The sequence below is a fragment of the Sceloporus undulatus genome, chromosome 4 (assembly GCF_019175285.1).
Source record: "Sceloporus undulatus isolate JIND9_A2432 ecotype Alabama chromosome 4, SceUnd_v1.1, whole genome shotgun sequence".
Lineage (NCBI taxonomy): Eukaryota > Metazoa > Chordata > Lepidosauria > Squamata > Phrynosomatidae > Sceloporus > Sceloporus undulatus.
The window spans coordinates 112,521,399-112,545,788 of record NC_056525.1 but is presented as its reverse complement, the minus strand read 5'-3'; the positions used below and the strand labels follow the sequence as shown (position 1 = coordinate 112,545,788).

The 24,390-nt window shown below is 39.3% G+C and overlaps 1 protein-coding gene across 1 annotated transcript in view; it reads left to right on the top strand.

The window, feature by feature from the left end:
* The window catches only part of COL11A1 (collagen type XI alpha 1 chain), a gene marked incomplete at its 5' end in the record, with an annotated part of 325,199 nt that overhangs the window by 102,731 nt on the left and 198,078 nt on the right, over positions 1-24,390 (top strand). The window contains 6 exons of the mRNA XM_042464341.1: positions 11,509-11,634; positions 12,270-12,377; positions 14,945-15,199; positions 17,741-17,803; positions 20,846-20,887; positions 21,197-21,259. Of these exons, the coding sequence (XP_042320275.1) occupies positions 11,509-11,634; positions 12,270-12,377; positions 14,945-15,199; positions 17,741-17,803; positions 20,846-20,887; positions 21,197-21,259 (657 nt within the window). The remainder of the gene's footprint in view (positions 1-11,508; positions 11,635-12,269; positions 12,378-14,944; positions 15,200-17,740; positions 17,804-20,845; positions 20,888-21,196; positions 21,260-24,390) is intronic.

Here is a 24,390-nt window from a genome sequence, read left to right as displayed (position 1 = left end):
CACCCACTGTCTCATAATATACCAATATAACATACAGGCAATATTATCTAAAATCATTATTTCCCTACTTGCCTTTCTTGTTCCCAACATCTTTGCCTGCTGAAGAAACTTGGGGTTTTGAAAGCTTGCAGAGAGGTTTTTTTGGTCCCACTTCTTTTGGTTGACCTACTCAAGATTTTACCACAGTAAGGGTCTTGGAATCTGCCTTTTTGTTACACTTGTGTTCCTTTGAATGATTGTGTCCTAGACGTTCAAAGATTTAAGGGGAAAGGAGGTCCCAAATCACTGCTGTCCTGGCAAGAAAAAAGCTCAAACAATGTCTGGGATCTTTTTTGCAATATACAGGGCCCAAACAGACTGGCCAAAATAAAGCTGCTTCGGGTCACTTTGGAGGTATGCTGTTTAAATGATGCATGCGTTCTAAGAGGCTGGAAGCTACGCCAAAGTCATGCTCCAGTCCTAAGGACTAGAGCACAGTGTTGGCGCAGCTTCTGGCCTCTTAAGATGTGTTTGTCATTTAAACCGCATACCTCCAAAATCACACGAAGCAGCTTTATTTTGGCCTGTCTGTTCAGGCCCACAGTTATATCGCTATGATTCCACTTCAACCTTTATGGCTGTATCTAGTGGAATCCTGGAGTTTGTAGTTTGGTGAGGCACAGGACCTTTCTAGCTGAGCATTCTAAAGACACCTCCCTCAACTATACATCCCATGTTTCCATAGGATATTTCTGTGACAGTTAAAGTGGAATCATAGCTTTATCATTGTGAAGTATGAAAGAGTCCTGGGCTTGTCACACATATTTGAAAGACTAAACCTATTTTAATTTTTTTTAAATGGCGTGGGGTAGTTTTAGGCATAATTTCTTTTGAAACTTATTTATTCATTCTACTTAGATCTTGCTGTTAGATGAGATGGTCTTCTTAGGAAATGATCAAGCACATTTTTTTTTTTTTTGGGAGCTTTAGTAATGTGGAAGCATCTAGGGTGCTCCCAAATCTTTCATTAGGCCATTGGGCCACATTGGTCATCTCTTCAAGTGTGATAGCCTTGACATTATACCAGTCTACTGAAAGCTTTCTCTGTTACCAAACTGACTCTCCAAAAATTTAGGATAACATAAGAAGGAAAATTGCAGCCACATTTCACATGGGCTATGTATTTCGGTCCTGTGAATACAATGAATAACCCAAATGCAGCTGGCTTTTTTTTTTTAAGTGACCTTAAACTTTGTTGAAATGTCAGAGGCAACTTCCTAGAAGAGCTAAAATATTTTCCAGTTCATTGTGTATGATGCAAGGCAGCATTCTAAATATCCTTACTTTTTATATGTGCCTTTTGCTGGTTCTCATTCATGAATGACTAGCTATTCAAACTGTGCCTCTGGCAGTGCTTACCATAAATATCAATTTACTCACTGTGTTTTTTTTTATTTCTAACATACTTGGCACTGATTTTTTTGATTCAGTCAATGTTTCTGTTTGTTTTGTGGTCTCCAAAGAACTTTTTCTAACCTGCCCTTAGCAATTTTATTAGCCACAAGATTGGCAGAGTCCATAGCAGTCACTAATTCTGCTGTCAGACAGATCCTATCATTGTAAGTAGAAATATGATTAAGCTTGTATGCAGTACTGTTTAAATGCTGAGTAACTGCCAATCTGAGTACAGTACCAGTGGTACAGTATGTGTTTTGCATGCAAAGGATTCCAGATTCTAATCCCTGGTATCTACAGCTGACAGGAAAAACTTGTGCCTGAGACCATGGGAAGCTGCTGTATCCCTGGAGAATTGCTCTGAGCATACTGGGCTAATGGACAATACAATATGGTTTTGTATGCAGTTTCTGGAAGCTCAAAGTGCTATATGACATAAATAGTTTGTACATTATATGACCCACTGAACAGGCTACATTCCAATAACCGAGTCCTTCCCTTACTCATGAGCCAAATAGTGTGGCCCGCTAAGTGCTTCCCCACCCATTTTTGGTCACAGAGAAGGCCTAACATTTTATCACACTCCCTGATCAGCTTATAGCATATAAGCTTATAACTTATAGCCTTATAGCATGTCCAACCATTGGGTCAACTAGCTCAATGTAATCAGCTACACTGGCTGGCAACAGTTTTCTAGAGTTTTAGACTTGGTCTTCCCCTGACCCTGTCTGAGGATGCCAGTGGTTGAACCTGAGTTCTTTTACATGAAAAGGATGTTCACTCTTACTGAGAACATTTTCTTCTGTCTGCCTGGTTGTGTTTGAATTGGTGGCTCATTTTGTTTGTGAAGCACCATGATGTAAGTCAGTGTTATCACCTGATTCTTATATACCAGGCTACAATTGTTAGTGACTCGCTTCCTGACACATCATCTACAGAAGCACTGGAAGGGACTAATTCTAAAAATTAAACCTTGTCTTAAGGAGTCTCACTTTGTATCCATCCATGCATTTTTTTTAAAAAAAAAGCCCTAAAAAATGAGTCCTTGAGGCCTAGGCTTTTCTCTTTCCCCCATTCCAACACACAGCAGACAGAGTTATAAAAAAACTGGGCCAATAGTAGTCTGATTCTCTCAGAAGAAAAATCGTATAACTGTGGATAATTTAGAATATGCTAATCCAACCATTGGAGTGTTATCTATCTACCTTTTAAATGCTTTCTGGCCTCACCTTCCATCATAAAATGATTGTATTAAATTCAATGAAGTTTTCGTCAGTGACAAATTTTCATTCATTTCTTGTTTGTTTGCCCAAAGAAGCACATGAATGCCTGCAATTGAGCCTCCTTGGCTGACTTGCAAGAGGAGACAGACACTGAGGTGTTACATTCCTTTGCAGACACAACCTATTTGTTCTCTATCAATAGAGCTTTCACAGAGGCAGCGACAGAGAAGAGAAAAATTTCTAAAAGTTGCACTTTTATAATAATAATAAAAAACACCTTCAGGGAAATGCTGCCATGTCTTCTTTGCATACTTACCACTGAAGAGTTGAGAAAGATATTTTCTGATTTGGTTTGAGGTTGCTAGCTCCTGAACTTAGTGCAGTTTTAGTTGCCATCTGGATGGCTTTTGACAAGTTTTGGGCAGTTTTGTTAATGCCCATAGACCTATGCAGTTTTAATGGCCTGTCCTCAGACCCATAAAAAGGAGGTAATTCTGCATGGATCTTTGCCAGGCCTCTGATGGCTGCTGTGTTCAGAGCAGTTACCACCACTTTCACTGACACTGTGATCGTTACCATTTTACAAATGCAGAGTCTCAACCTTTATTGTGTGATAGCAGTATGCCAGGTACTGCTCACTTGCCCATTTTTCTTAGCCATGTTTCTATGCTTTTCACAAGTGTCATGATATAATTCTGTATTGTTACCTGTATCTTATACAGTGTGCTGGGACTGCACAGGTAGAGATTCCATTAGGCAGAAGTGTGAGGTTTATCACATGGCACTTGGAGAACAGGAACAGAATGGAAGGGAACGGAACGGTGTGTGTGTGTTATTGCATGGGAGAATGCCATGGATGCTTCCCTGAGTCCCCAATCTGTTCCCCACCGTTCCATGGCAGCCAATTTTGAAGGATGATTTTGAACCGTTCTTCAAAATTGGCTGATGTGGAATGGGTGGAGAATGGATTGGGGACTCCCAGCAGCATTGGTGGCATTCTCTCATGTGATAACACAATCCCCCCATTCCATTCTCTTCCGTTCTGTTCCTGTTCCTCAGAGTGTGATAAACATATGTGTCTCCTCATTGTTTTCTACACAGTACAGAAAGCAGCACCAGTTGAATTTATGCATGGTGTGTGGCTATTAAGCACAAAGTACTCCAGTAGCACTCTACTTACAATGGCCTCTCCATGGCACTTAGGCTTTCAAAGGGATTTCATTGTCTTTTTAAAACACTAAATGCAGTGCAGGAGGGAGACTGCAAGTAGATATAGGAAAGTTCCACAGGCCACTCCCATCCAAATGGTAGGAGGTTTTTTCAGTGGCAACTGGTTGCTTCAATGTCAGTGGGGCAGTCAATTTGTTCTGGGTTTTAGTCAGAATTTTAAAGGAGATATTCAGTAAAGATTCAGCAACTTGTGTAGCTTCTTTCAAGCTTGTATTAAGACTTAGAACAGACTCACCACCCCACTGACCCTGCTGCTAATGGCTTCTGAGCTCCTGCCCTGAGAGATCCCTGTATTGATAAGATTCCTGCTATCCCCTTGAGTTTATCTCAAAGTAGAAAGTAACCTACTAGGAAACTCAGAAAATATTGGAATACAGCTTCTCATTTGTTTAGCTGGTGGTGGTACTTGTGCCTCACCTCCAGTCTTGGCTTCAAACCATGCAGTGTTTTCACTGCTCCCTCACCTTGCCTCTGGCATTGGATGACTGGTCAGCTTTCTTTTCCCGTCTTGTTCTGTACTGATCATCAAGCATTAGGAACCCCTTGCGAGCCCTCAATTCCCCCCCTTTTTGCAAGGGGAGGATAGACCATTTCTTATATATTTTCCTTTATTTTAATTGCAATTCTGGGGTTTGGCCACATGTTCCCGCATCCTCCAGAGACCTCTCTAGAGATGTGTCGCCATACCACTGTTGTCAACTGGAAGTCCATGTTACATAGCTTCTCAATGGTTATGGTTTGCAGGACATTTATATGTATATGCCCAGCAGCAGCCAGGATGTAAAAATAGCAATGCTCTGTTCAAGTATTCTCAAAGCATATTGTATCAGTATGTGAGGAGGAATATTATTCTGCTTTGGTCAGGCCCTACTTGGAATATTATGTCCAGTTCTGGGCACCACAATTCAAAAAGGACATTGAGAAACTGGAGTGTGTCCAAAGGAGGGAGACTAAAATGGTGAAGGGTCTGGAAATCATGTCCTATGAGGAACGACTTAGGGAGCTGGGAATGTTTAGCCTGGAAAAAAGAAGGTTAAGAGGTGATACGATATCCCTATTTGAAGGGATGTCATATTGAAGAAGGAGTAAGCTTGTTTTCTGCAGCTCCAGAGAACAGGACCCGGAGCAATGGATGCAAGCTGCAGGAAAAGAGATTCACCTCAACATTAGGAGGAACTGCCTGACAGGAAGGGCTGTTCGACAGTGGAACACACTCCCTCGGAGGGTAGTGGAGTCTCCTTCTTTGGAGGTCTTTAAGCAGAAGCTGGATGGCCATCTGTCGGGTATGCTTTGATTGGGATTTCCTCCATGGCATGGGTTTGGACTGGATGACCCTTGTGGTCTCTTCCAACTCTACGATTCTATGATTCTATGATCCCTTCTTCCTCTATCTCCAGTTGTGTCAGCTTCTTAGGTGCAGGTGTGAATGAGTCAGAAGTGGAGAGCCTCTTCTATGCTTGAAAGTTGTACAGTGAGTAGAAACCCAGAAAATGCAGGATTCCATCTCCCATAGAGAGTATCCATGGTCAGCAGAGGTTATCTGCCCTTCTTGTACAGGAGAGGAGTGTAATTGGAGAGAGGTAGAGCTGCAATGCTTTTATCTTCCCTTGTTGATACATTTTAAAGCACCTAAAATTACTGAAATGTGTAGCTTCTATGATTTATGAGACTCCAGACTTTTGCAGACTCTGCAATGAACCCCAATAGTGGTTGCAGTGCACAGGACATTTTGTGGAAGAAAGGGAGAAAGAAGTAGTGCCTAAGAGGAATCTTATGATAAGGATTTGGGCTTCCTGTGGTGCAGTATGTAGTCCACATGGTGATTTGAATATCATAATTATAATTCCCAGTGAAAGTGAAGAGAGTGGGCTGACCCATCACTCATGCATGCGGACACTGCATGTTTTCTATTTAGAGTGCATTCTACATTCAAAAGGGATAGGGAGGAATAAGTGAGGCTATGCTATCTTGCACGAACTGTATCTGAACCCTAAAAGTCTCCTCAGAATTAGATGAACCTGTAGATATTAATGGACAAGACCAATGGTGGGCCTAACCCTCCCTTTTGTCTTTCTTGTGACATTCCTTTAGTGTGTGTGTGCATACCAATATTTTCTAGATAATTGGTCTTTTATTACAGTTTGTTTCTCTTTTCATAAGGTTGAAAAGATGTTCACCACAGAATGTTAATAAAAACATCTTGATACTTAATAAGGTTCACAATAAAACTGAATACCACTCTGAGTGTTATGTTTTTTTTAATGTGGCAGGTTCTGCCAATATTCATAATAATTTACCACACATAAATCTTTTCTTACATTGTATTTCATAGAATCATAGAATCATAGAATCGTAGAGTTGGAAGAGACCACTAGGGCCCTGATCCAGTCCAACCCCCTGCCATGCAGGAAATCCAAATCAAAGCATCCCTGACAGATGGCCATCCAGCCTCTGTTTAAAGACCTCCAAGGAAGGAGACTCTATCACCCTCCGAGGGAGTGCATTCCACTGTCGAACAGCCCTTACTGTCAGGAAGTTCCTCCTAATGTTCAGGTGGAATCTCTTTTCCTGCAGCTTGCATCCATTGTTCCGGGTCCTGTTCTCTGGAGCAGCAGAAAACAAGATTGCTCCCTCTTCAATATGACATCCTTTCAAATATTTAAACAGGGCTATCATTTCACCTCTTAACCTTCTTTTCTCCAGGCTAAACATCCCCAGCTCCCTAAGTCGTTCCTCATGGGGCATGGTTTGCAGACCCTTCACCATTTTTGTCGCCCTCCTTTGGACACGCTCCAGTTTCTCAATGTCCTTTCTGAATTGTGGCGCCCAGAACTGGACACAATATTCTAGGTGGGGCCTGACCAAAGCAGAATACAGTGGCACTATGACTTCTCTTGATCTAGACACTATACTTCTGTTGATGCAGCCTAAAATAGCATTGGCCTTTTTAGCTGCCGCATCACACTGTTCACTCATGTTCAACTTGTGGTCTACTTGGACTCCTAGATCCCTTTCACACGTAGTTTCATTCAGCCAGGTGTCACCCATCCTATATCTGTGCATTTTATTTTTCCGCCCTAAGTGCAATACCTTACATTTCTCTGTGTTGAATTTCATTTTGTTAGCTTTGGCCCAGCTTTCCAGTCTATTCAGGTCATTTTGAATCTTGATCTTGTCCTCTGGGGCATTAGCCACTCCCCCCAACTTGGTGTCATCTGCAAATTTGATAAGTATGCTCCCAATTCTGTCATTCAGGTCATTGATAAAGATGTTGAATAGCACTGGGCCCAGGACAGAGCCCTATGGGACCCCACTGGTCACTTCTCTCCAGGATGAAAAGGAGCCATTGTTGAGCACCCTTTGGGTTCGGCCGGTCAACCAATTACAGATCCATGTAACAGTTCCTTTGTCTAGCCCACATTTTACAAGCTTGTTTGCAAGAATGTCATGGAAAACCTTGTCAAAGGCCTTAGTGAAATCAAGATATACTATATCCACAGCATTCCCTTCATCTACCAAGCTGGTAATTTTATCAAAGAAAGAGATTAGGTTTGTCTGGCATGACTTGTTTCTCTGAAACCCATGTTGACTTTTTGTGATTATGGCATTGCCTTCTAGATGTTCACAGACTCTCTGTTTAATGATCTGCTCCAGAATCTTTCCTAGTACTGATGTCAGACTAACTGGACGATAATTGTTGGGATCCTCTTTTTTCCCCTTTTTGAAGATGGGGACAACGTTTGCCCTCCGCCAGTCTGCTGGGATCTCTCCTGTTTTCCAGGAGTTTTCAAAGATTATTGCCAATGGCTCCGATATTACATTTGCCAGTTCTTTTAATACCCTTGGATGGAGTTCATCTGGTCCCGGAGACTTAAATTCATTTAGATTAATAAGGTGTTCCTCTACTATCTCTTTACTTATTCTGTGCTGAAATTCCCCTATTCTGTCCTCTGCTCCATTATCCTCAGGTTGAGCACCCTTTGCCTTTTCTGAGAAGACTGAGGCAAAGAAGGTGTTGAGTAATTCTGCCTTTTCTCTGTCTTCTGTTAGCATTTTGCCATCTTCCCCACGCACTGGCCCTACCGTTTCCTTCTTCTTCCTTTTGCTGCGGACATATCCAAAAAAGCCCTTTTTGTTGTTCTTAACCTCTCTAGTTCATTCTGCGCTTTAGCTTTTCTGACTTTACCCCTACACATGCCTGCTATTTCTTTGAATTCCTTTTTTGTGATTTCCCCCTTTTTCCATTTCTTATACATGTTCCGTTTCAAACTCAGCTCAGTTGAAAGTTCCTTAGTCATCCATCCTGGTTTCTTGAGACACCTCCTGTTTTTCTTTCTCAGTGGAACTGTTTAAAATTGTGCCTTCAGTATCTCTCTTTTGAGTATCTCTCTTTATTTAATTATTAAATAAAAAGTTTTATAATAAGGTTTAGTAAAAAAAGGGGGGCAGTATTTTCTTTTAATAACAATATGTTGATCAATGCAAGATTTATTATTATTGAAAGGTTAGGGTTTATTTTTTGTTTCCTTGTTTTTAAGTGAGAATGTTTGCATATAGTTATTGCATCAAATTTTTAAAAAAGCAAGAAATGCTAAAGCAATATATTTAAGCAGAGCTGGGGAAACATTATGTTTTTGGATTACAACTCCCAGAATCCTACATGGGAACTGTAGTTCAAATATGTAACTTTATTCAGTGGGTTTACTCTGGTTAAAAGTAACTATTGGGCCATGAATTCTCTTATGTGGAAATCCTATTACCCATAAGTTCATGTCATGGTTTCAGAACTAACAGGGAATTTTGCAGAACTGGAGAAAGTGTTGAAGTTCACATTCCAAAAGTAGCAATGGCAGAATTAAACATTAGTATAGCTGGAGTCAAAAATCAGTAGAGTTTTTAAAATGGAATAAGGTTCATGCAAAATAAGGCTGTGGTCTTTTGGGTTACATATTTCATACACCTGTTTTATATCCTTGAATTTTCAGTTCATTATCACTGACTGACAGCTTTTGCATTACCTTCAATTATTACTAAGTATGGATGACTCAATTGGGTGTAGAAACCTTGGAAGTAATTAATCACAACATAAAATTGTAAATCATTCTACGCAGTGCATAGAAAGAGGTGGGTGTCCATAAGCTGATGCAAACGTTTTTGCAGTCAACATTCCAGATCAAATGTCTATGCAGTTTTCTGCATGAGAGGTCAGTTCACACGAACAGTTAGTTTAATTCATGACATGAAAGATTGGGTGAGCTGGTTCCATGATTAGAAAAATCACAGTATAATAATAATAATAATAATAATAATAATAATAATAATAATAAATAAGTTTTATTTATAGACCGCTATTCCGCGATGATCATAGCGGTGTACAGTAAAATTGTAATACAATACAAAAAACAGTTAAAGGAGGGATGCAGTTGGAGTCAATTTTAGAAATGGATGAGAAATTCATTTGGTTCCTTTTTTGTTTTGTTTTTGATAAGAGCTTTCTAAAAGTCACAAATGTATTGATAAATCTGGTAGAAAGAAATGACAGGTGTGTGTGTGTGTGTGTGTGTGTAAGTGTAAGTGTAAGTGTGTAATCAGGTAGAATGCAAAACTGACAGTTTTATCTATTCCATGATTGCTGTTTCCCACATCATGACATGATATTGCTAAATATATATGGAGGTTAAATGTAATTATTAGTCTCAACTAAATTGGATCTATAGACTAATAACTAAATTATAAATCAATAGTTATTGAGTCCATTGCAATAGCTGAGATTAACAATTAGATTTAGGATTTGGCCTGGAAGTCTAGCCACATGAAATATTCAGCTTCCATGAAGAAGAAGAAAAACAGCGATCTGCTATGTTTTTCTCCTACATGACTTACCTGACGTTATGCTACTATAACACTGTTCATCCCCCTCCTCGATTCCATACCACTATTTAGAGCCATTTTCTACTCTTGTCTATGAGAGAGTACTACCTTGATGTGCTAGTAGAAGAGGGTTTATTATGTGTGGAATGATGTAAAGTAGAATGTCATGCTTGCGTTCAGAAGTGCTTTTCTCCCAATTCACTTTACAAATTCATAGGCCAAATTTTTAAATGTTATCTGGGGATGGAAAATAAACATACCAATAGCTGGTGTTTGCACAGGCCAGAATACTCCAGGAGCAGCTTGGAGTATTCTGGTGTTAGAGCTGTCCTGACATCCCCCTGTTACCTGGAACTCTGGAGTGATGGCAGGAAGCTGTTTGCATGTTCATCCCGCTGTGCTACCCTCCAGAGGCAGCAGCTCAGGTCACTCTCTCAGAGGCTGAAATCGAGGAACTGAGCAGTGTTGCCAATCACCCTTGAAGGAAAACCCTTATTGGCTTCCCGGAATGCCCCCCCCCCCAATTCCCCAGTGCCAATTCCCCCCCAAGGCACTATGGGAAGGTAAAGGGGATGGGACTTCCGGGATGGGAGGTATGTTGGGAAGTTTTTTGGGGGTGGGAAGATATTTTTGGCTGGGTTTTTTGGGTGGGAAGGTTGAATTTCCCTGAAGGCTGAATTTCTCAGAATCTCCCCAGAAATTTGGCAAACACAAAAATGAAATGAAAAGTTTTAAAATCCCCAATTTCTGGGGAAAATCCTGGAAATTGGTAACACTGGCACTGAGCATCAATCACATGGTTTGGCACCTCATTCTGACCTCAGAGGGGACAAGGAACAGCGGCGAGTGGGACAGTGGGACATGTTGTAAACAGCTGTCCGTTGTTGCTCTAGAGGGTTCAAGAAAAGCAAGAGGAAAAGGTAATTTTAAAAAAGATGCTAAGGTATGACAGGTTTGGTTCTGGCCTTGCTAGACGCCATTCCAACAGTTTGCACCAGAGCTGGGGTTTGGGCCCTGCATCATTAGGACTCCTCACCAGGTCACTGGGAGCAGAGGAAGTGGAATTTAGTCTGTGTAGACATGGCCTTAGTCACATTTAAATTTTGCACTGCTTTAATCAGATTAACATGTCCATGATCCATGTTGGTATGTTAGCAGTGCACACTTTGTGGCTAGTATTCTGTTTTAAATATGTTGATAAATTGGTAGAACTTTGCACACAGGTCGTTGTTCTGTTGTTTTGTATGCCTAGCATTATTTTATTTATCCTTGTTAAATGGGGAAATCAATAAAATAAAATGAAAGAGGGAAGAACTGATTTCTTTCTACAATATGCCTTCAAATTCAATTAACAAAACTTGTTGGCTAATTGGTAACATTAAGGAAAGATAGATGAAGCATTTTAATGCATGTTGCATATAACAGGTGTTAAATATAGTAACCAATAAACAAAACATCTGCTAATTGCAAGCTGTATTTTTTAAAAACAACCCTCATTCAAAGTATATCAATTTTCCTTCTCCCCGTGAAATATACACTTTGTCTGGCCCCCTTTTTTGGTTACACTTCTGTTTATAAAAATTTGAAAGAAAAAAGAAAGTAAGGAAATGTTACTAATATAGTGAATGCTTTCATTCTCTTAACTTTTTCTTATGTTGAGTAAAAGTTAAGAAAGAGCTTTCCACGACTGCTAATATAGTTTCCTGCTACTAACACAGCAATGCCTGATATTTTTCCCTTTGCAATTTAGTACACAACGGACGATTTAATCGAGTATGACTATGACTATGGGGATCCAGATTATAGAGATTATAAAGACCTTGACACTGTAACCGAGGGACCCCCACTATACGAGGAGACAGTAGCCCAGACTGAGGTAACAGCATGTGGTCTGCTTGTTGTCTGAAGTCCCTCTCATCTGTCATGCAGTTTTGTCCTGTGGTGTCTTATGTTAATCATGTTTTCCATGTTTTTCGTCCTCCCTCCTTTCCTGTTTGTCCATAAAACACTTTTTAATCCCACAGCGGCAGGCTAGAAGATGGGACAGCAATACATTTCTTTATTTTAACTTTTTATTATTATTTTTGGCTCTTCTGTACTCTGCTTCCTTTCATGCCTTGCTGCTATTTCCTTTCACTTGTTTATGTTTCCCATTCCATCTTTCACCACTTTTTCCAGAAAAAGAACAAAGCCCCAAAGAAGAAGAGGACAGTGGCCGCTAACTCAAAGAGCAACCCCCAAAAGTTCACATTCAAAAAAACTGAAACACACTCATCCAAGAAGAAGAAAAACTATCAAGCTGCTGCAAAAGGCAAACTAGGGGTAAAAGTAGCCACAAAACGATCAAGATCTTTCCTAGACCAAGCCTGGAAGATCTCTGATGATGATGAGAAATAAGTAGCTCTAACCCCTAGTAGATGAATACATGAATAACCCAATTAAATGGACATTCCTTCTGGATGTTTGCCTTTGCCTGCTGTGGGTAACCTCATGCTTTCTCTTTTCAATCAGGCCAACATTGTTGATGAATATCATGAATACAGTGTGGCTGAAACTGATTATGGAACCTCTGAACACTACCAGACTGCATCTCCCAGTCAAACCACAGGACCAAATGAGGTAATGAGCAATGGAAGAAAGGCAGGGTTATTTCAAAGGCAGGGTTATTTCAAAGACTTTATACAAGAATGATCAATATTACCAAATCTTTGGGTGCATCTACACTGTAGAAATTATATATTTCGACACCATTTTAAGTGCTGTTGCTCCATCCTATGGAATCTTGGGATTTGTAATTTTAAATGGCCTTCAATCTTCTTTGCCAGAGAGTGTTGGTACTTCACAAATCTACAAACCCTAGGTGTCTGTAGGATGGAGCTATGGCAGTTAAATTGGTGCCAAACTGCACTACAATGTAGATGCGCTGAGCTCAATTTATGTTATTTTTTTAAAGTCTGTGCAGTTAAAACCGTTCTGTGTCCTATTTCTGAGATCTGCAATTTGAAGAACAAGAGACTACAAAAAAGAAATAAACAATCAATCAAACCCTTTTTTGTGTATTCTAGGATATTCCATCCAATATTATTATTAGCTAGGTGCAGCTCAAATATCTCATTACATTATGCATATGTTTGTGGTTTCTGTGTGATGAGGGAATGTAAATAATGTTTACTTTCAGTGACTGTTGGCAGGGAAAAGAGTAAGGTCTCAGTGATCTCCCTTAATTAAGGTCACATAATGTAGTGTCTGGATAGTGACTGGAGACAGAGAACAGTCACAATCAGCTCTGTTGCAATGTAGTCTTTAATTTGATACTGCATAGCCTAGCCATCTAGTATCGCTTTTAAATATATACTCTGTAAACCCCAAATCCCCAGTGTAGATAGTCTTGTACAGCAATGTACACTTTGTTCCAGATAATGGGCAGGATGCTACATTGTAATGTGAATGGTAACATGCACCCCATTCATACCATAAAGTGAATGGGGATTACTAAAATTCATGCATCAGTTACATCTGGATGTGCAACATAATAAGAGAGAGCATTCAGACATGTGTCCGTTCACACCTGATCTCTGCACATGATTCCCAATCCACTATGGGAATCTATACACAAATTCTGCTTTCATGTGCTCATCTCTTGTAGTGAATTGGGATGTTTCTGTCTCAATCCCCTACTGTACAGAATAAAATTGCATTTGAAAGATGCATTTGGGAATCTCAAATGCATCTTTCTCTTGATCATGAAATGTGTATTAAAAACTACTGTTTCCTAGTGCTTAAATCTGAACAATTTTATGTTCATTTATGAATGCGGGTGTTTTGCTTTTTAAATATTGACATGTTGAAATTAATTTTTAAGCCGTGATTTCCAAAGGGTTTGCATTACACTGAAGGCATATTTATTTTACAGCCTCTCTTGTAATTACAGATTTCAACTATGTAATAAAAACACTGCATTAAAATTAGTGCTTTCACAAACCTGAACACATTATTATTACTATTAAAATATAATTTTAGGCATGTTAAGTAAGGGATGGACAAAATGGAGTTCTCTTGTTAAAGATGTAGTTCAAACATATTCCATATTATACCAGTGGAGTAATAGTATATTTCTTTTTGTGTGGAAGCTTGTTTAAATCAATAGGATTTGATTATATATTTAATAGGAATAATTTCCCATTGATATCAAAGTACTGATACCTATTGATTTCAGTGTCGCTATTCTAAGTGTTACTAAATCTGGAGGCCATCCTGAAACTTGAACAAAAGCTTGTCTCACTGCTGCCCCTTTTGTTGAAATCATATGGCATTTGGCATTTGGATGATGCGGAGTTCTCTCTTACATCATACTTTCCCATCATTCACCTCATGGTTTTTGTAAGGCTTCCATTTATTGTTCACACAGGTCCATTCAAAACATATTTACAGTAGGCTATTTTCCTTCCAAAACATGTATTTCATTTTGTCACAACAAAAATTTCCCCTCTAAAATTGGTAACTCAGGTGTATGTAGCTTAAAAAACAATGTTAGAAATGCTGAGGTTTAAAACCTGAATGTTTGGTTTCATCTAACTATACACAGATAGACACGTGTATATTTACATCTTAAGACAGGTAGTTTTTAACCTTTTTAACCTCTGGAATCTTTATCCTTCATGAAAGTTACATGAAAGACCAATGCAAACTACTCTTTCTTTGCTAAAGAGATCAAACCTGACTTGGAAAAAAATTCAGTGCTACAAATACACAGGATACACTGATGAATAATTAAATCTTTTCATGCTTTACTCTCTATTCCAATTGGCACAACATAGTTGTGTTTGTCATATATCAGCAAAATTAAAATCTGATAGTAATTTAAACCTATATTAATCCTCAAATCATTGTATTGCCGCACTTAATTGTTTTCCAAGTTATTTGTAACAGTTTGATTGCCATTAGAAATGCAGAAAAAGTACATTTATGAAAGTGTTAATATATGCATATATGTACATGCATTCTGTAATCTTTTAATACCCCTGAAACACTGATTCCCCAGTTTTTCAGAATTAAAAGATACTGTGCTGTAATAATATTGTGTATTTCACCAACCATTATTTTCAAATCTTCTGAATGCTTTGCTTTACTAACAGTAATCCACATATTCATCCTGTTCCCCAAACCTTTGCTGATTATGTGAATAGCAAATTCCTGTTGAAGAAGTATTTACTGAAGAATACGTAACAGGAGAGGAGTATAACTCAGAGAATAAAAAAACTGAGGAGACAGATTATGGAAACCGAGGAATAGACCACAGTGAAACTGAAGGTGTGGTAGATGGAGATTTAGGCGAATATGATTTTTATGAATATAAAGAGTATGAAGAGAAGCCAACCAATCCCACTAATGAGGAGTTTGGGCCTGGTGTTCCAGCAGAGACTGATGTCACAGAAACAAGTGTAAGTTGTGAACATTGGAGAAACTCTTTACAAGGGTGGGATTATTACAAGTTCATATATACTTGTCTACATTTGATGTCATGGTGTATGCATTCAAACCACAAAAGGCTGAAGAGAGCCTTCTGTGACTTCTGAATGCAAAAGTCAGAATAATGTTTGAATGCATAGCCTGTCACTACTGTGTATGGAAGGAGATGGAGGAGGGAATGTTTAATTTTTTTTAAAATGTGGGTGAAAAGCTGAAGCTACTAATCCCTAGACGATTTATGATCTCACAGGTACAATCAATACCTTTAGCAATGCACATTGCAATTAATTCATGCATAATTTCTGTGGTCAGTTTGTCAACCTATTGGGTATTTTTCTAGTAATTGTCCTTTTTGTACCTAAATGGTGTATCCTTGAACAACAGACACACAATCTGCATTGAGAGTCATACTCCTAGACTTACCAGAGTTTGTGCTTAGGTGCACATAGTCTTTGGGAACAACCATGTATGATAGCCCATGGGGACTGTACAAACCATCATTATTTATTTATTTATTTATACATTTCCCTTCCTAATAAGTAAGTTAGCTTCCTATTCTCCAGTTAAGAGTTTTCTTTAGTCAGAATGGATTATAGGGATCCATACTCCACTCCAATGGACATTTCAAAGGGAAATGGCCTTTAAAAATTTTTTTGATGCTTTAAAATCCATCAATACTATTAAAATTTATTATCTCTCTCCTTCCATCTATGGATCTGAAATTAGAGTGAAAGTAGGCTTGCTACTTTTGGCTGAACTCTGAATTGTGGAAAATACGTTTTGAAAGCTTGGGCCAAAGCAGATGTCCTGGAAGGAGCAGCTTGTGGCCTCTCCAGCTCCAATCGCACTGGGACCATGGTGACCGCATGGCTTGCTTCTAAAGCAGGCTGCTGCAGCAGTCTCAAAGAGACTGCCAGCAGGAACAGAATTAATCTGCTCCTTTTTGGGGTGGCTCTTGCCGCATTAGTGTGGTATTGGAGTAGCTTCCAGCTGCTTTAGGCATGTGCACATCATCTAAATGCCACACCTCCAAAGTGGCCAGAAGCTGCTTCTTTTGACCTGTCTGTTTCGGCCCCTTGTTTCAAAACCTGTATAACCTGTTTGTATAGAGGCAACAAAAGAAATTCCAATGGGAAGTGAGACTTCCTTCATACCACTTTTCGCTCTTAGAAGTCATTGGCTGTCTATACTTGATGATAGATGGTGACAATCCAAACTTCATTTGGTAAATTTAAAATCAATTTTGACTCTTGCTGGGAACTATTTCCAGTAGTGATGAGAAAACCTCTCAGTTTCATTTTCTCCCATGTTTAAATTTTTTAAACATCACCTTCTTTCTATCCCATATATGAATAAATTTACCACCGAGGAAAGGTTAAATGCTTTGAAAAATAACTTAAATGGATTTTTTTCTTATCTGCACCAACCTTATCCAGGCAGGTATGTATTCCCAGCATGAAGAGAGCCATTTTAAACTCCCTGTCACTTATGTCTGTGTTAAAGGTGATGAGCATATTAGAAAAAGAGAGTAACCTTAATTCATCACTACAAACATGGCTGAACACATCAGGATTCAAAGCCAGACTTTTAACAGTCAGGCACTTCCATCCCTGGCCATAGATAGATATTTCTGTCAGCTACTGTTTCTCCCACTTTTTAAAAAAAATTAACGGTCTTTCCCTCCTAGATGAGACATGTAGATATTTTGGTACACTTTTTATTAGAAACATATTGAGATAAAATTCTCCCCCATCACTGTCAGTCCCTTTTTATGAAGCCATGACCCTGTCCACATGGGCCAAATAAAACATTCCCATGGTGAATAGTCCTGATGACACAGAACCCAATCCCTAGTTCTGGTAAGAACTGTCTGGATGATGTCCAGCCAGTTCAGCACTGAACTCACAGTATACCTCTGCCCCCCAACATAACTCACTTGTTGAGAACCTCTATTGTGACACCAGGCATCTGTTTACAATGTGTCCTTCTGTGCCTCCTGGCAGTGCTGCTACCAGTGTGCATCACCATTCTGAAGTCAGAAGATGCAGCACCAGGTGGCACAGTAGGACATGATGTAAACAGCCACCCTGCGTTGCAACAGAGTGCTCAAGTAAGGAGAGGACATTGAGGCATCTCAGGTGCCAGAATACTCTGGACTGTTCCTGAAGTATTCTGACCCTTGCAGAACCAGCCTAGGATGCTGGAAATATCCAGAGAATGTTTCTTTGGTCAGAACTAAGCACTTTCAGGGTCTTTTATAATATGAGTGATCCAGCTATACAGGGTCACGTTTAGAAAGTGCCACAAAGCATTTTCATGGCTTTCTACCTCCAATTAAAGATGATTGAATTCTGACAATCTTAGGATAACATGACACATCCCTACCCTTCTCCAAAATGAGGTCTTTCACATTGACATGGATGCCAGCACTGACAGGAGATTGTACTTCCAGCTCTGCAGATCTCTGATTCTGTGTCATTCATTCCAATATGTTTGCCTCTCTGGTTCGGCAGGTGAATGGTCATGGTGCTTATGGAGAAAAAGGACAGAAGGGAGAAGCTGCAGTGATCGAACCTGTGAGTATTTGGGAAGCTAATTCTTACAAAGTGCCAAGGGATGATTCTCACCTTCATCTTCATCTCTTGATAAAAGAAGGAGCAAAGGATGCCTTCAGTGTGTGAATGTGGAGATTCTGGGGAGCATGGAGACCTTTTAAATTGTGCTGGCCTATAAGATCTGCTAGTTTTGAGTCAGAGCACACCCAGTACATTGGGGAAGAGCTGTGGCCCAATAATAGGGCACATCTTTTTAATGTTGAAAGTCCCAAGTTCATTCCTCAGCATCTCTAAATAATGCAAGAAAGATTGTCACTAACTGAAGAGAGCTGTTGCCCATCAGTATAGACAGTACTGAGCTAGATGGGGCACTGATCTGATGTATAAACATCAGTCTGAATTCTGATAATAAAGCAACAGACTGTATCTGTCTCAAAAAGGAGATACAATGATTTCAGTGGTCTTTACTCCTAGTTAGTTGTACATAGTCTCACAGATTTATAGACTATATCTACTTGGAAGGAGATCCCATTCTGTACTTGCAGTCCAAGATAAATGAGCATATATTTCAGCTTGTTTCCTTAAATTCTATTGCTAAATTGTTTGTTGCATTTAATTTATTTAAGCATCTCTAAGACACCACATTCACCTGCAGAACAAGACATTAAAGGGTCAAAATACATTAAACAAATCAAAATATATTAGGGAGTTTTTTTAAAAAAAAATCAGAATTTCCTCTAACATCTTGTGTGGGTTAGTACAGAGATACAGTAATATGCAATGTGAGAAGATATGTGGGATACCATATAGTCTTATCTATGTGATAAAAGATAATAGTCTTATATATTTGTACCATAGTGGGGTGAGGCCATCTCTATAACAGAATATGTGAGGAGGAAAGGTCAAAGCTACAGTCTGTTGAGGTATACATGAGAATTATTAGTTATAATAATTTCATCTGCCATAATCTTGAGTTGGAATTTATTCCATTTTTAGGACTCTCAGCTTTTCCTTTCTTGAGCATTCAAACTTGGAATGAGGGTTAAAGTGAGTTTTTGATCAGCCTTCTCCATAGCTCCCTTCTTTCCAGAATATGTCCAGCAACAGCAACTTTAGAGACATTCATTTTATATTTAAGGATTGGATCTTCCATTATGGCTTTGCTTTTATGGCTTTATCTATGTATGCTCAAGATTCTCCATTGCTGATGAAAGACATGGACAGTGTAGTTGTGTCTGCTTCTCAACTCAGTGGATTCACAAGATGTTCTGTGTGCTATATTCCCCATACAGCTTGGTGTTGGTGAGCATTCCAATCTTGTGTCCAGGCCTTAAAGATGAGGCTTTCAGTGCTATTACAGTCCTTCCCAAGTCAACCACTTACCTCTCTACCTTTGAAACAGTCACCTTTGGGAAAATGGAGATGGGGAGAACAGACTAGGGAAATGCTGGTGCTGGGCAAACCTTGGCTCATAACAGCTCTGCTCCACACTCGTTTCAATTTTGAACCTTGGCTTCCTTCCATTACTAGTTAGGATTTCTCCTGCCCCATCCCACCAGCTTATGTCCTTTAGAATTAAGACAGCAGCAGATATTGCCATAGATGATGCATGGACTGAAACAGCACTTGAATCACAAGCCAAAGATGAAACACACTGTCAATAATCTGGAAAGACATTTGCACAAAAGTCTCCTATACAATGTCTGGCTCTCCTAGCTACTGTAGTCCCTATATTGTGTCATAGCCAAAATCTCTCTCTTGAAGTGTGAGGAAGGTAATGCAAACATTGCCATCCTAAACCAACAGGAATATGAACATTAGGGAGCTTTGGAAGCCACACAAAATACTACTGAAGCAACCAATGTCTAGTTTTGGGTTCGTGCTAGACAGATTTTTATAACCAAAATAGATGGTCCCGGTGAAAGTTTTTGGAATATGTGTCTTGCAAGAAACACATCTTTGATTATATCTTTCTCTGAAACAGAGGTGTGTTTTTAAAGTAGCATCACTGAGTTCCTTTCATGCCTGGATAATCTGCAACCTAATTAAGTCACTCAGACCTGCAGTCCAGTCCTGTGCTACTAAGACCATATGAATACTCAGATCCTGTGAAACCTAACAAATGTTTATTGTTTTCCAGTTTCATAATAAACCCACTTGTAATTCAGTAAGCCTTCTGAATGGAATTAGTCATGTGTGGATCTAAAGCACATAATGTATTGGTCAAAATGCCAAACTTGTTGGATTTTTGCCCAATAGCCAATGTTATGGTGTTTGTAGGCCAAACCTTCTGAAGGTCACCAAGGTAGGGGGAGGATATTTTAAGGATAATAGCATGATTCTCATGCTAGAGTGTTTTTTCCAAGCATGTGGGATTTAAACTAGAGTGGAATGAAAATGGGGGAATTTTCATGAAGATTTCAATGTGTTGTGTAAGGTATCCTTGCTTGATTTTTTTTTTATTAACTGAAAGGCAATTATAGGGTATTTTGGAAGCACTAAGTAGACTTCATGATACCTTAAATTCACCATGTCCTCCCCAACTGACTAGGATCAGTGTATGATCTGTCCAGAAAGTACTGCTGTTACTCTGTGTTATTTTTTCTTGGTGACACTTAGCCAGTAGGGTGCCTGGGTAATTATGTTATTTATTGGATCAGATTTCTCTAAGAGGAGACGTAAGGTCTAACTAAGAAGGAAGGAATGGTGCCAAAGCAATAGCAACACAAATTCTTAACACTGGAACAGGGTCCTTTCATTAAATACTTCTTCCCAGTTACAATTGTAGTGAAAGTACTTTTTTGAAGAATAGTTCTTAGAAAGCATATATTTGATATTTTCGTGATATATGCTATGAAATACAAATTGTAGCCTGTGAAGCAGAACTGTAGTCTCTGTCACAGCTGCAGAAATAAGCAGCAAATGTCAGAAATGAAAGTACAGTATTTGTAAAGAAAAGGAAAGCAAAAAGGCAAATATTCTGCTAATTGTGGTATGTTCTTTGCTTTCAAACATGTCTCAAACTAATACTCTCTGTATGTGTGTGTGCATGTTTCTCCATAGGGGATGCTTATTGAAGGACCTCCAGGACCTCCAGGACCTCCGGTAAGTATATAATCTTTTATATGTCATTTGTGTTCCAAATTTTGCATTGGATGGTAAAATTAATTGTTTACATAATAACCTGATACAATCAAAGCAGATACTTATCTATTCGGAGATAGCATGAGTAGTATGGCTTTTCAATGATAACTGATTGGGAAAATGTGCTTCTTACATAGTTGTGTATTTTTGTTTCTTTTGACAAAACAAATTCTGGCTTAGATAGAAAACCTTTTGCCTGCTCCTGCTTTCCGACACTACTCTAGAAAGTTATTCTGCATAATTTATTAATTGTGTTCTTTTTCTTTATAGGGTCTTATGGGTCCTTCAGGTACACAAGGTCCCACTGGTCCTCCCGGTGACCCTGGTGAGAGGGTAAGTCAGTGTGGTTTATAAATGAGTATGGGAAGTGTGCCAGGTTGGGGGGCTGGAAGCATAATGTCTGGTTTATGAAGCAAACATCCCATCCTGTGTGTTGACAAGTGAAGTAAGCCCATCCCTCTTGATGCCTGAAAAACAGCAATCAAACCATAATAGCTGGCTTTACTATATGAGGTGCAGACTGTAGTTAAATAGTTTGTTTATGGATTGAGAGATCTAGGTTATATAGGCTAAGCCATATTCTCACTGGGTGACTTTGGCCAGGCTGTCCTACCTCGGAGAACCACGTATACTGATTTGAATGCACTGGAGGTACAGTGGAGTATAAATATAACAAACAAATAACCCCTCATTCTGACATTGGATTCAAGAGTTCAGGTAGGAAGAATATCAGATAAGGCTTGGAGCTCTTAAAACTCTATTCTGGCATTCTAGAATAATGGAGTTGAGCAAAGGCTAGTCAATAGGCTACAATATTAGGTTTACTCTGCCCCAATTTCAGCTGGAACATTAAAGCTGAACAACACACTGAAACTAGACTACAGACAAAGCTCTGTCTGCTATTCCTCTTCTCTGTGTATAACCTAATAAATTTATCAGAGATAATGGGAATGACAGAAAGCACTCTCAACGCCTCCACATTCTAAAAATGTCCTCAGTATTATTGTGGATATATACATAGTACATTGTGTCCATGGTCTAATCTGCAATGCAGAAATAGTGCAGTTTGACATTGCTTTAACTATCATAGCCCAATGTCTTGGGATTTGTAGTTTGTTGTGACATCAGAACTCTTTGACATAAAAGTACACAGATCCCAGCATTCCATTGTATTGAGCCATGGCATTTAAAGTGATCTCAAATTGAATTGTTTCTGCAATGCAGATTACGCCCAAGATGTCTAAGTATAATGGAAAGCACCAAAAATATCAATGCTTTAGGGCTTAGAGGCCTAAAAATAAATGAAAACACTATTCCTAAAGTGAATGTCTTGGATTTTTAGTAAATAGGAATTAGGTATGGGTGCTTATTCCTAAATTCTCCATAATTAATCTTAAACTGCTTTTGATGTGATTAAGAGTGGGTGAACCAGAAATGAAACTGCCTTGCTCTTTCTGTTTGACTTGCTTTCCATCACGTTTAAAGGGACACTTTTCATATCTCCCCTAGGAGAGGATATATGTGGTTGTACTGAAGGGACATCTACTTCACATCTCGACAGCTCCCCTATTATAGTTTTTTGTGGGTTTTGGGGGCTATGAGGCCATGTTCTAAAAGAGTTTATTCCTGATGTTTTTCCAGCAGCTGTGGCTGCCATCTTCAGAGAATCCTGGCATGGGAAGGATGGTGTGTGTGTGTGTGTGTGTGTGTGTGTAGACAGACACACACCACTCTCTTCCATGCCAGGATTTTCTGAAGATGCCAGCCACAGCTGCTGATGAAACGTCAGGAATAAACTCTTCTAGAGCACAGCCTGAAAAACTCACAAAAACTATGGATGCTGGCCGTGAAAGCCTTCGACTTAACACAGCTTCCTTTCTATCATCCCATTAGTATAGGGAAGAGGAAGGCCGATCAAAATACACTTCTTGATTCCTTGACTTTTAATTTCATTAGTAACTTAAAGTCATGATTTGATGAGTTTCTTCCAACCATGTTCCCCCATGCCATTTCTTTGGCCATTTTCTCTGCAGTGCAGTCACTTTGGTTCTTGTTCACTGACTAATTACCACAGGAAGCCATCATCTTCTATGGATAGCATAGTTCCATCTCCAATACTTAAAGTGCACTATGTTCTGATTTTACATATATACATGAGCCTAGTTCCTGAAATATTTGATTCTTCTACCTTAGCTGATACTGTACTTCACACATAAGAATGTAAGAAAGAGATTGGCAACTGTTCACAAAGAAGGGGATAGTTTTTATCCTCTGATTTCCCAGGAGACATCCACACTTCTGATCACATCAGTTGTTTTCACCTGTTTTTTTTGGCATTTGTCAGCATCAGGGTTGGTGCTGTTCTTGGGATGGAGAAGTTAGTTATGCATTTACAAATAATCTGGGAACATTTAAGGCTATTTTGTTGTGAACAAAAATCCCCTGAAAATCCTCTCAGAAATTTACAGTGTGGTGGGGGTAGCTTTGTGGAGTCAGGGAGAGTGCTTCAGTGGCAACAAAAATAAGGGGGGGGGGTTGACCATGTATCCCATGGGACACACTTATTCTAGCCCCAATTTAAGACCTGATTCTTTAAACATAACAAACATCTATGTGTTAAGCATTTTGTCAGAGGTAGCATGGTCGCCAATAACATAATAGACACACACACACACACACACACACCACCACCACCACCACCAACAACAACAACACAAAAAACCCTAGATGTGTCCAGAAGTATATGGATATTTATTGATGTTAAGCAGTTTGTTGGAGGAAGGGGCTGCTGCAACTTATTTGAAAGATAAATTATCACTCTTCTGGAGGCTTCTGGGAGCAGGAGTAGCAGTTCATAGTCTAGAGATGACAAGAGCCACAAAACAGCTTTGGGGTGCTTGCAGCCCAGAGATGAATTTTGCCCAACCTATGTTTTGTCTTCAGTAGTCGTTGGCTAGGTGTTTCTAGGAAACCCAGCTGGAAAAGTGAGACACACACACACACACACACACACACACGTCTTTAAATAACCAATAAAATATATGGAACTTTACCGGTAGAGCATGAAAGTGAAAGCACTCTGTTGTTTTAGGAAACTGAGATATTCTGTCTTTGAACATGTAAGTGTCACTGAGGTATTAAGACCAATAGTTACATATAGGTCTGCATTAATAAAAATAGATCTGTCTCCATGAGATAATGAAAGCCAGCATTGTGTAGTGATTTGACCTTTGGTCTGAAACCCCACTCAATCCAGGATCTGAATCCCAACTCAGCGATGGAAATCATTCTCTTAGCCTCAGAAGACGGCAAAGGCAGGCCCTCCCTGAACAAATCTTGCCTAGAAAACCCCATGATAGGTTCACCTTAGGGTTGCTATAAGTTGTAAACAACTTAAAGGCATACAACAACAAACCATGCTAAATATAAACCTTGGAATATCTGTTTTCCTGGTGCAAGTAGTA